The sequence below is a fragment of the Festucalex cinctus genome, chromosome 13, assembly GCF_051991245.1.
Source record: "Festucalex cinctus isolate MCC-2025b chromosome 13, RoL_Fcin_1.0, whole genome shotgun sequence".
NCBI classification, from domain to species: domain Eukaryota; kingdom Metazoa; phylum Chordata; class Actinopteri; order Syngnathiformes; family Syngnathidae; genus Festucalex; species Festucalex cinctus.
The window spans coordinates 27,278,770-27,292,007 of NC_135423.1; the positions used below are offsets into that span (position 1 = coordinate 27,278,770).

Below are 13,238 nucleotides of genomic sequence, written 5' to 3' on the forward strand. Positions count from 1 at the left end.
GAGCTACGAATTTTTGAATGTCCCATTTTTGACGATTTTTGCACATTTACAGGGGGCATACTTTTGCCCACTTCTCCTACACGTTTCATCCGACTGAGTTAAGACTTGACCTGGACCATGTCAAGACCTGAGCCAACGACGGGGGGAAAAATCTTGACTTTTCGAAATACTATATGATGAGGGCGGGGCATCAAAATTTGAGTTTCGCACTGAAAAAGGATATGCTTGATAACTCCCCGGTACATGATCCAAAAAATCCCAAACTTGACATGTATGTTTATCGTCAAGGCCTGATGTTTTCTCGATGACAACATTCAGTTATATATGCAGCGCCACCTAGCCCTTGAGGCATAAAAAAAAAATACCCCACATACGGTATTTTGTACAAAAAATGTAAACTCATTCTAAGTGTGATAACTAAGTCATTTATGAATATTCTTTTTGTTTCCACCACTCAAAATGTTCACTGGCATCAGACTTATCCAAACATATATATATTTTTATTTATTTTTGATAGCCTCTATTGACATTAAAAGCAATATCGTGAATGAAGGATATGCTTAATAACTCCATGGTACATGCTCCAAAAAAAATCCCACACTTGACATGTATGCTTATAATCAAGGCCTGAAGGTATCTCTATGACAATATTCAGTTATAAATACAGCGCCACCTCGCCCTTGAGGCTTATATAAAAATTAAAAAAAATACCCCACATACGGTATTTTGTACAAAAAATGTACACTCATTCTAAGTGTGATAACTAAGTAATTTATGAATATTATTTTAGTTTCCACCACTCAAACTTTTCACTGGCTTCACACCGATCCAAACGTATGTACGTTTCCATTTTGTTTTATTCATTTTTGATTGCCCCTTTGGACAATAAAAGTAACATTGTGCAATGAGTACAACGAGCGATGATGTGTATATACACTTTTACAAAAAATACCAATCAGGGCAACTCATTGCCTAAAAATAAAAAAGGACGCTGATTTTTGCAGGTCTTAACAATCACCAAAACCTGTTGAGCTTGACACACACACTGGCAAAAAAAATATTCTACATGTAAACGTTTATTATGCCATTTTCAAAGAAATTTTGCTTCCAATATGCCAGTACCCCAACGTGCCAGTACCCCAACGTGCAAGTACCCCAACGTGCAAGAACCCCAACATGGCCCGGGCTGCGAGGGCCCTTTATAGCTGCTCGCAGCTCTAGTTTTATTTATTTTTTATTTTTTTTATTTTTTTTTATTTTTATTTTTTTCAATCATGATTTCAGAAACTTTTAGTAGGGGGAAAAAAAAGTCCATTGCTTTAACCACTCAACTATCGTGGACATGGAGGTGGCTGTGACAATGTATCGTATTGTATTTAGTAATCAAGTGTACAAGTGAAAGATGAAAATATGGATTCATTTTGAATAGTTTGTCAAATGACATTTAATGAAATAGATGTTAACTTGTTGTATTATGACTACACCGAAAAGGATAAAAAAAAAAAAAAGTTGTTCCATCCGGGGTTTGAACCAGCACACCATTCGTAGGGCGGTCTTTGGTATGCACCTGGCTCAAGCGCTTAACCCCGTGAGCTAACCTGACAAATGACCATCAGAGCGAATTGCCGTATTTGTAATTTAAAGTGTCATCTAATGCTGAAAGCCATCAGCGCTGATTTGGGACACGTGTTTAATCATGTCAGTTTAACGCATGTCCTGGTATGATAGTCAGTAGGTATACTTAATATCCGTTTACATATTTGTAACGGACACGTGTTTAATCATGTCAGTTTAACGCATGTCCTGGTATGATAGTCAGTAGGTATACTTAATATCCGTCTACATATTTGTAACGGACACGTGCAGTGTACAGTCGGCGGGGGGGGGTTTGAACAAGCGACCTCCTGCTTACTGTACATGCACTCTCCCAACTGCGCCACTGAGCAGTATCAGAAAGCCGGTCATAATGTACTGTTGTAGGTATGGAAGTGGGCGTGGAAAGTGGGACTTAGACTGTCAGTCCCATTAAAAATGAATGGGGAAAAGTTGATCTTTAACATTAAATTATGCGAGTACTGTAAGTAATATGGAGTCAGATGATAAATACCCCGAAAGGCGTGAATTTTCCCAGCAAGTTGAAATTTGGACGGTGTAAATCGCAAGTATTATGTAGGATTAGTTTGATTGCAAAAAGTGTTGAGAATAAAATGCTATAATAACTAGACTAAGCAACTTCTAGAGAAATTGCGTGGGAATGCTGAAAGCCGAATGCTAATAGCTGAATGCTAAGCTGAATGCTAATAGCTGATGGGCTAATGGGGCTTGGTGCAAATCAGAGCAAATTGGCGTATTTGTCTTTCAAAGTGTCATCTAATGCTGAAAGCCATCAGCGCTGATTTGGAACACGTGTTGAACCATGTCAGTATAACGCATTTCCTGGTATGATAGACAGTTGGTATACTTAATATCCGTTTACGTAATTGCACGGACACATGTGCTTTCAGCATTCCCACAATAATAAGTAAGATGAAAGAATCTCAATAACATATGTGGGAGTGCTTTCAGCATTCCCACAATAACATACTAATAATGAAACATAATAATAATAATAATAATAATAATAATAATAATAATAATAATAATAATAACATAATATTGCATGTTATGTATGTTATGTACAAGAGCACAATATTGTGCTTTTTTTAATGGATGAGTTAATTTCTTTTTCTTTTTTATAATATTGTGACCTTTTTTAAATATCGCCAGCCTCCCCACAATAAGATAATTATCGTATCGTGGGTTTCATATCGTGTTAATATCGTATCGTGACATTTGGATATCGTTACATTCCTATTCACAAGCAAATTAGCTTCCCTTTCATCTGACAATTAGCATAGATTTTAAACATAGAAGGCTAAAACAACCCTAATGAAAATTAAATTGCACTAATAAACTAGCCACTAAAGGATGCTACAACTGCACAAATGGATATAAACCTGACTTTTTTTAACAAATGAGTTCCTTTTAAATATTGTGAACATGACGACGACGATATTGTGGCAGTTTTAATATCACAATATCACAATATTGCCCTTATCGTGACATCCCTACTTACTAATCTGCCATTTTTAGGGGACAATTCTCAAAAATCTATCCATCCATCCATCCATTTTCTTGAGATAATAATGTTTTAATATTTCATAGCAATATAATTATAATAATAAATATAACTTGGACATTTGTAAGTGCGGTCAATAGATGCTGTGACTATAAATCGAGCATTGTAGGATTACAGTTTAGTAAACATAATAGCAGTAGTAGTAGTAATAAGAATAAGAATAAGAATAAGAATAAGAATAAGAATAAGAATAAGAATAAGAATAAGAATAAGAATAAGAATAATAACTAGGCCTTAGACCAGGGATGGGCAATCTCGGTACTCGAGGGCCGGTGTCCCTGCAGGTTTTCGATGTTTCCGTTTTCCAACACAAGCTGATTCCAATCAACGGGATCGTTATCAGTCTTGTGCAGAGCTTGCTGATGAGCTGATCATATATCAGCTGTGTTGGAAAACGGAAACATCGAAAACCTGCAGGGACACCGGCCCTCGAGGGCCGAGATTGCCCATCCCTGCCTTAGACGATTAGGATGTTTTGGCCCATTATGGATCAGCGAGCAACAATTTTGATCAGAAGATGGAGCAATATTTAAGAAAACAAAACATAAAATATATATATATTTGAAGCTTATGAATAGGGCTGGGTTAAACGATTATATTTGGAATCGATTAATCTAGAAAATAGTTTTTCGATGCATCGATGAATCTAACGATTCACTTTTAAATGCGATTCGATTCGATTATCGATTATCTCCCTATAATTTGACCTCTATAGCAATTAATGCTAATTTATCTCCATGAGTAAAACACAAATTTCTTCTTTCCAATATATTTTTTATTCAAGTTCAAAAATGAATTCTATTGAACAATACGACAAAGTGCACACAGCTGTTGTGCAATGGAATCCTACAATAAAGAAATAATACAATGAAGCTCTCTTTTAATAACTAAAACTGCAAAAGCCATAATCTGAACCAAAACTTATAGAGGGGTGTGTGTTTGCGTGTGTTAAAGTGGGCAGTGGGTACATGTTCTGTGTGCGAGGCTGGAGCACAAGTTACGTGGTGCAGTTTGGATGAATGACGGGGTTACTCATTGCCAACAAGGAAAGAAAAAAAAAGTTGAAAACTTAACATGTCTTCTCCACACAAGAAGCTCCCGGGTGCCTCCTCTTAATCGCGGTTGTGCTTTTATGGTATGCCAAGTACTTTGCATTTTTAGGTGTAAAGTACTTCCATACTTCGGACGTCTTATTACGAGGTCGTTTCTTCTCCCCGGACTCGCTGCTACTCGATGCTGCGGTCGCTGCTATTTTTTGATTCAATAATTGTATCCCGTCGCGCTGCGCACAACGGAAGAAAAAAAGGAGGAAATTCTGCTTCTCAGCTTCCGCGTCATCTATCTATTAGAAACAATAGACACATCATTGTATTGTGTCATTGCTAGCTTGCTTCACACTTCGACAATTAAAAAAACAAAACAATATACAACTTTCTCCATTTTTGACCCGGCCCCTGCCGGTACATGTAGCTTGCTTGTCATGTCTTCCAGGTATCCGCAAACCACAATGATCGTTGCCCTCCATTGCTACACTGTAATTGTGCACAATATACGTGCATGAAGCTTAATTTTTGTATAATTTACACCAATTGAAAAGAATAGGAGGGGAAAACAAAACAATCTTCCAAAAGACACTGATACACCTTAAATATAAGATAAAATGTCTTATAGTGCAGTGTTGATTAATGACATCATTGATTGAACGGACAAATTAAGCCATTACGGCCGATGACTGTTTCTGCATAAAATGCAGAATATCCTCTGATCCAGACGATCAGATTGTGTATGTCTAACAATAATAATAATAATAATAATGTTCCTTACTTTGAACAAAATTAGTTAAATTATTATTTATTTAATAATTATAAATAAATTGTTATAATGTAATTATAAATAATGGCCCATTATGATCAGCGAGCAACTATTTCGAGCAGAAGATGTAGTAATATTTTAAAAAACAAAAATCAAACCTTATATTTACTCTACATTCAACTACTCGACTGCTGCCGTCCGTGGGGAATACTGGTGATGGAAAAATGAAGCTTCATGCACCATTTGCATATATATTTTTTTTACTTCTCTAGATGGTGCACTTGATTTAATATTGTAAGTGGTTTATTGGGATAAAACAATCTTCAAAAAGACACAGATACACCTTAAATATAAGATGAAATGTCTTATATTTCAGAGTTGATTAATATATTATATTGTGCTGTCAAAGTTAAAACGTTAACTAATTAATTAATCACAAGAAATTATCGCATTAATCATCGTATTACCACAGATTAATCACACTATTAATTTTGACCGCAAATGATCCTTTTTAGTCGCCAGTGGATGGTTACATTAAAGGAAGCTGTTGGAGTTTGAGCAATAAACATAACTACATGCATTAAAGTGAAGCATTTATTAAATGTTTACATATGCCGTCGGTAATTTTTTCCCATTTTAAATTATGCAAATAATTAATTGATTAGAAAAAGCAGGATGAGCGTGTGCAGTGGATATAATTTTTTGAAGACGTCCTCATAACATTAAATGTCGAAAAAAATAACACATAACTGGTGCGCCTCAAATTTAGTGGGCAAAATATGTTGGGAAAAAAAGCCTTTTTAAGTTAGTGATTAATCATGATTAATCAAAATTCTAAGATGTGATTAATCTGATTAAAAAATCGTTTGACTGCTCTTTATAGCAATATATTATTGATTGAATAGACAAATTAAGCCTTTATGGCCGATCACCATTTCTGCATAAAATGCAGAATGTCATCTGATCCAGATGATCAGATTGTGTTAAATCTATCAATAATAATAATAATAATAATAATAATAATAATAATGTTCTTTACTTTGAACAAAATTATTCTACTTATTATTTATTTAATAATTATAAATAAATTGTATTATAATACAATAATAAATAGAAATTATAATTTGATTTAAAATTAAATCATTATTCACAAATAATAACAAAACACACATTTCTTTACTTGAGCTACTGACTCGAATGTTTGGTTGAAATATAAATATCCATTTTACCCTTTTGTATTTCAGGCTATCCCCATGCCTCAGTTTGGGGGTCTCTTTCCCTATCCCTACACCTACATGGCAGCGGCTGCAGCTGCAGCAGCCTCAGCTCTCCCGGCATCCGGCACCTCCAGCCCACTTTCCAGAAACCCTTTTCTTGCCACATCTCGACCTCGGCTCCGCTTCAACCCCTACCAGTTCCCAATGTCTTTGTCTCAGAGTTCCAGCCTCCTCACAACCAACCTGCAATGTAGCCTCAACCCAGGCTCCGAATCATCATCCAAACCATGCAGTAGGGAGACCAGCCCGGGATTAGATGTGCACAGCCACAACGCGAATGGGGGATCCTGCGGGAGGGGCACATCCCCGAAAACGAAAGACTCTCTGAATGACCTACAGAATATTCAAAGACTCGTGAGTGGCCTGGAGGGCCAGAGGGAGCAATCCTCAGCAAAAAATTCCCCCAAGTGATACAGGACTCGGTTTTGGATGTTTTGGCTTGTAGACTATTCTACGGAGCCCCTAAGGTGACATGGTAGAAAAAAAAGAAAAAAAAAAAAAAAAAAAGAAAAAAAGAAAAAAGAAAAAAAAACTTTGCAAAACAACTTTGCTTTCGAACGCAATCTTTGCGAGAGAACGCAAAGTCATTTTTTTCACCTACCATGTCACCTTAGGTGTGCCGTAAACACTTCAGGGTCATCTTCCATGTGACCAAAAGCGACGAGGATGGAAAGTTTGTAAACGGGAAACAAAGTAGTGGAAAAGCTTTCCCAAAGCGACTAGGATGGAGCATGTATTTTCCCACTGCTTTGTTTACACGTCGTTTTTGGTCACATGGAAGATGACCCGGAAGTGTTTATGGCACACCTAAGGTGACATGGTAGGCGAAAAAAACAACTGCGTTCCCTCGCAAAACAACTGCATTCGAACGCAAGCTTTGTGAGAGAACGCAAAGTAATTTTTTTTTTTCCACCATGTCACCTTAGGGGCTCCGTACTATTCTGATTTTTGCAACACACAAAAATAGGATGGTGGTTTGACTGATAATTGCTTTTGGAACAATTCAACATCTGTAAGAAGCCAAACAACCTCTGATATGAAAATGAAAAGATACCAATTTGCATCCCCCATTTCCTGACAGGCAGCTGCCTCATATAAAACAAAAACAACAACAACAAAACCACCAGATCGAACTGTATGCAGTTTGAGGCCATGGTATTTTAAGGGGAATTTATATTCAAGAGGTTCTTAGTCTATTTATGGAGTGTAAACTTAAATAAATACAAACCTGTAAATAAGTAAGATCCGATAATATGCATTTGATTTTAATTTATTCAAGTCTGTGTAATAGCGTGTGTATATTTTGAATATAACACTTTGCTATCTAACCAATATGAAGCATCTTCAGCAATTTAAAAATGTGTTTTGAGAGTCACTGATTATGGGACATGTGTGTCATATTTGGTGTACAGTATATCCAGCGATATTTTTAGAGGAAAGGAGAGAACGCTTGATTGTGTGAATGAAAACACCTCAGGTTACTTAACTCCAGTCAGGCCACTGATGATCAAAATAATTCCTCATTCTATTAATGGATATATCTATCCATCCATTTTCTTAAGCTTTTACAAGGGTCGCGGGGGTGCTGAAGCCTATCCCAGCTGGCTTCAGGGCAGTAGGCGGGGTACATCCTAAACTGGTTGCCAGCCAGTTGCAGTTAATGGATATATTGAAACAGTAAATGTTCCTACTCATCCTGGTTGTCAATTTTTCTGATTGTCTCACAATTTTCAATAAAAATGTATTGAAAACGTGTGTCATTATTATGGTAATAATATTAAATTTGCTTGACAAGAATAAATAGGAGAGACGCTCAACTCACTTGCACGTGAACAACTGTGGGACAGGGGCGCCCCCTGTTGCCTATATGCCAGTAAATGCCAGTTCATGTTCTCTCTTGCAATTCTTGACTATTTATAGTATTTTCCAATTCGTTATATTATGTGTTCACAAAGATCTAGAGCAGGGGTGTCCAAACGTTTTAATTTGAGGGCCACATACAGAAAATCAGAAGGACGCAAGGGCCACATATTGTTATGAAGAGAAATTGTCTTTAGTCGTAATAATCCATCCATCCACTTTCTTTGACCGCTTATTCATCACAAGGGTCGCGGGGGGTGCTGGCGCCTATCTCAGCTGGCTCTGGGCAGTAGGCGGGGGACATTCTGGACTGGTTGCCAGCCAATTGCAGGGCACACGGAGACGAACAACCATCCACACTCACACCTAGGGACAATTCGGAGCACCCAATTAACCTGCCATGCATGTCTTTGGAATGTGGGATTAGACCGGAGTACCCGGAGAAGACCCACGCGGGCACGGGGAGAACATGCACACTCCACCCAGGAAGGCCGGAGCCTGGACTCGAACCAGAGACGTCCTAATAATTGTACAAATAATTTATTTGTGCTTTTGCATATTTAGAAAAATGCTACAGTATATAAACCAATTTATTTGTAATATGGCAGTAGGGTTATTATAGTTTTGCAATTTTTAATTTTAATTAGTTTTTATTAGTTTTCAGGGTGGTTCTGTTAGTTTTTATTAGTTTAGGTCTTTAAAAAATGCTTAGTTTTAGTTTAGTTTGTTAGTTTCAGTATTAGTATTAGTTTTTGTTTAATGTGTATTGTGCGCAATATTTAAAAAACACTATGGGAGCGACGTCAACTGAAGGTGCTTTTCAATTGGCTGCTGCTAGATACTTGCAAACGTCATTATTCCGGTTTATATTAAAATAAATCGACTAAAAGTCACATTTAAAATCATCCCCAAAGGCTCATGCATTGAATTAATTACCAAAGACTAAAGCCTAATTTATGCCTCCACGTTTGCTCTCGCGTCGATGAGCGCCGTCGATCACATGATCGACGCGAGCCATGAATTTTAAGTGCTGCGTCGCTCGTGGCCGGCCGACGTGCACACGTCGCCAATCCTTGGACGCACGTCGATGGCGGGGCGTCGCTCGCTTCTGATTGGTCCGTTCGATGGCGTTTTTTCTTTTTTTTCTCTCTCTCTCTCCCCGCCCCCCGCCCAGATAGTTTCCGTGAAGGCAACTGGCGGCGCAAATCGACTTCCCTGCTCGGAGACCACGGCTGTGCATGTGGATATGTGCCTGGGACGAGAGGCGGAAAACAACAATAACAAAAAAAACAAAAAACAAAACTGTGTTCGCTAAGCGCACGGCTGTTGTGTTTTGGCGAGTTTACGGCCGACACCGGTGCAAATTGGCAATAATTAATTGCCACGGTGATGAACTTACTCTCCCCCCGGCTTTGTTTCGTGTTTCTGAATTAAATTGAACTTCCTGAATCCGTCATAAAATGCAGAGGAATCGCCACTCTGTGGCGGCCCAGCCATAGTGACAGCGGGACTTGGTGTGAAACTCCAGCAGACACCGATGTGTATTGCGCACAAGTCGGAAGGCAAACGCACGAGCGGAGCTCCAACGTGACGGCTCGACGCGAGCCTCTCGCAGAAGCATACTGAGGCTTTAATACGAAGGACATGCTTGCTATAATTATAGTTAATTTTAGTCAGTTTTGTAAACATAAAATGTAGTTTCAGTCAGATTTCGTATTTTAAAAAGTATTCGTTTTGATTTTATTTCGGTAACAATATTGTTTTTTGAATTTTAGTTTTTTCATGAGTTTTAGTTAACTAAAATAACCTTTAATGGCACTGATACGCTCCCTTCTTACTTTGACCATCTCCAAATATTTTTGTTTTGTTTATTTGATTTGAACTGAATCAAATGCCATTTTTAGCATATGTCGCGGACCACTGAAAAATGGACAGTGGGCCGCAAATGGCCCCCGGGCCGTAGTTTGGACACCCCTGATCTAGAGTCAGGGAGACAGTACATGTAACTTGTTCACCTCAACCCTTCTTAGAAGGTCTTAAAAAGGTTTCTTTGTTTGTCTTGTCACCTAACAGAACGTGAATAGCAAGTAAACACATAGGAACAATTGCTTCTATTAATTGCCGATAATTGAAATTGCTCCTGCTCACGTGAAGTGAATTTTTGGGGTTGGTTCACGGAGCTGGACAAAGTGGCAACTGTGTTTTAAGGGTTAAACAGTGGGAGCTGAAGGGAGATGCAGACAGCCCTTTGTCTATAACCTGGCGCCTGTCGCCTGCCTTCCAGCCACAGCAATTAATGAGACAACCTCCTACTCTGTCCTCCTCCCCTTCTTCATTTTCTTTTCTTTTTTGCGGCGGCAGTCTCAAAACTCGCATTCAATTACGGCTCAATGACTGCCACGTTATGTTCAATGAATAGAAAAGCAACCTGCACATGGGTCGGAAAAGTATTTGTCTACATCAATTAGTGAGTGGTTGATCAATAGAGTCAACTAACAGCTGGTGACAGGGGTTTAACGCCAAAATGAGTCAAATGTTTAACTACACTTCATGAGGCTGACAAAAGCGGCGAAAACAGTTGTAATATTGCTACTTTAGACAATGTAGCAAACTTTGGAAACATACGGCGAATGGCATACATTGTATTCAATCTTCTTATTTGCAGAATATGAACATTGAAATCTCCTATATCAGTGGTGTCCAAACTACGGCCCGGGGGCCATTTGCAGCCTGCCGTCCATTTTTCAGTTGCCCGCGACATATGCTAAAAATGGCATTTGACTCAGTTCAAATAAAATAAACAAAACAAAAATGTTTGGAGATGGTCAAAAGTCAGAAGGGAGGGTATCGAAAAACAGGTGCCATCCATCCATCCATCCATCTTCTTCCGCTTATCCGGGGTCAGGTCGCGGGGGCAGCAGCTTCAGGAGGGAAACCCTCCTCCCTCTTCCCTTCCCTCTCCCCAGCCACTTCAACCAGCTCCTCCGGCGGGATCCCAAGGCGTTCCCAGGCCAGCCGAGAGACATAGTCTCTCCAGGGTCCTGGGTCGTCCCCGGGGCCTCCCGCCAGTGGGACATGCCCGGAACACCTCCCCAGGGAGGCGTCCAGGAGGCATCCGAACCAGATGCCCGAGCCACCTCAGCTGGCTCCTCTCAACGCGGAGGAGCAGCGGCTCGACTCTGAGTCCCTCCCGGATGACCGAGCTTCTCACCTTCGCCCCCTCCGTGAGCCGGCACCTTAACGTGGTGGAGGGGTTTGCGTGTCCCAATGATCCTAGGAGCTATGTTGTCTGGGGCTTTATGCCCCTGGCAGGGTCACTCATGGCAAACAGGTCCTAGGTGAGGGGCCAGACTAAGCACGGCTCAGAAGACTCCTTATGACAAACATAAACTTTGGATACATGTTTCCCTCGCCCGGACGTGGGTCACCGGGGCCCCCCTCTGGAACCAGGCCTGGAGGCGGGGCTCGCTGGGGAGCGCCTGGTGGCCGGGCCTGTACCCATGGGGCCCGGCCGGGCACAGCCCGAAGAGGCAACGTGGGTCCCCCTTCCCACGGGCTCACCACCGGTGGGAGGGGCCAAAGGGGTCGGGTGCAGTGCAGGCTGGGTGGCAGCCAAGGGAGGAGAAAACAGGTGCCATTAAAGTTTATTTTAATTAACTAAAACTAATGGAAAAATTAAAACTAAAATTTGAAAAACAACATTGGTACCGATATAAAATAAAAACGAAAATGCTTTTAAAAAAAATGAAAACTAACTGAAACTACATTTTATGTTTACAAAACTATAATTATAAATTATAATTATATATAATATTATTATGGTATAATTCTAAAACTATAATTATACCAAACATGTCCTTCGTTTTAGTCTTTGGTAATTAATTTAATGCATGAGCCTTTGGGGATGATTTTAAATGTGATTTTTAGTAGATTTATTTTGACATAAACCAGAATAATGAATTTTTTTTTGTTGTTGTTGTTTTTTAAACTTTGCATTTTAACTTTCACAACAATAAACATCAATTCCAAGTTTCCATCTTACTTACCTTCACAATACTGAAAACAAAAAACAATAATTATACATGAACAAGAAAGACAAAATAAAACAAAAAAATAAACAATAAAAACAAAATAACATAAGGCACAAAAAAAGATTCAATTAAGGTCAACAAAAGATAATTCACCAAGAGTTTTCAATGTAAACAAACTCTTCTTGTTACTTGTGAACTTTAAGGATTCAATATACAAATTAAAGTCCACCAGAAAAATATGAAACTTGGGCATGGATTTGGAAACTCTTGCTTTATGCAAATAAAATTTGCTGAACCGGAATAATGACCGTTTGAAAGTATGTCACACAGAGAGACGTCATCTAGCAGCAGCCAATAGAAAAGTTGGTGAATTATCTTTTATTGACCTTAATTGAATCTTTTTTGTGCCTTATGTTATTTTGTTTTTATTGTTTTTTTGTTTTGTTTTATTTTATCTTTATTGTTTATGTACAATTATTGATTGTTTTTTTGTTTTCAATATTGTAAATGTAAGTAAGATGGAAACTTGGAATTGATTTATTGTTTATTGTTGTGAATGTTAAATGCAAAGTTTCAAAAAACAAAACAAAAACATTATTCCAGTTTATATAAAAATACATCTACTAAAAATCACATTTAAAATCATCCTCAAAGGCTCATGTATTAAATTAATTACCAAAGAGTAAAACAAAGGACATGTTTGCTATAATTAGGGCCCGAGCAGCGACCGCTGCGAGGTCCCTATTGTTTTTGTAAAAATTATTATTATTATTATTATTATTAGGGCCCAAGCAGCGACCGCTGCGAGGTCCCTATTGTTTTTAAAAAAAAATATTATTATTATTATTATTATTATTATTATTATTATTATTAGGGCCCGAGCAGCGACCGCTGCGAGGTCCCTATTGTTTTTGTAAAAATTATTATTATTATTAGGGCCCGAGCAGCTACCGCTGCGAGGTACCTATTGTTTTTCGATCGGATTATTATTATTATTATTATTAGGGCCCGAGCAGCAACCGCTGCGAGGTCCCTATTGTTTTTGTAAAAATTATTATTATTATTATTAGGGCCCGAGCA

General features: G+C 38.5%; 1 protein-coding gene across 2 annotated transcripts in view; it reads left to right on the forward strand.

Moving 5' to 3' along the window:
• tbx2b (T-box transcription factor 2b) overlaps window positions 1–8,018 on the forward strand; it is a 51,005-nt gene extending 42,987 nt beyond the window's left edge. Inside the window, exon 8 of one of the 2 annotated variants that reach the window (XR_013288012.1) lies at window positions 6,235–6,380. Coding sequence is in view for 1 of the 2 variants with exons in the window: in XM_077541776.1 (XP_077397902.1) it covers window positions 6,235–6,678 (444 nt within the window). In the remaining variant the exon portion in view is untranslated. Of the gene's footprint in view, window positions 1–6,234 lie in introns of both variants that reach the window. The other variant, XM_077541776.1, reaches the window with a different exon arrangement.
• Window positions 8,019–13,238: the final 5,220 nt, after the last annotated feature.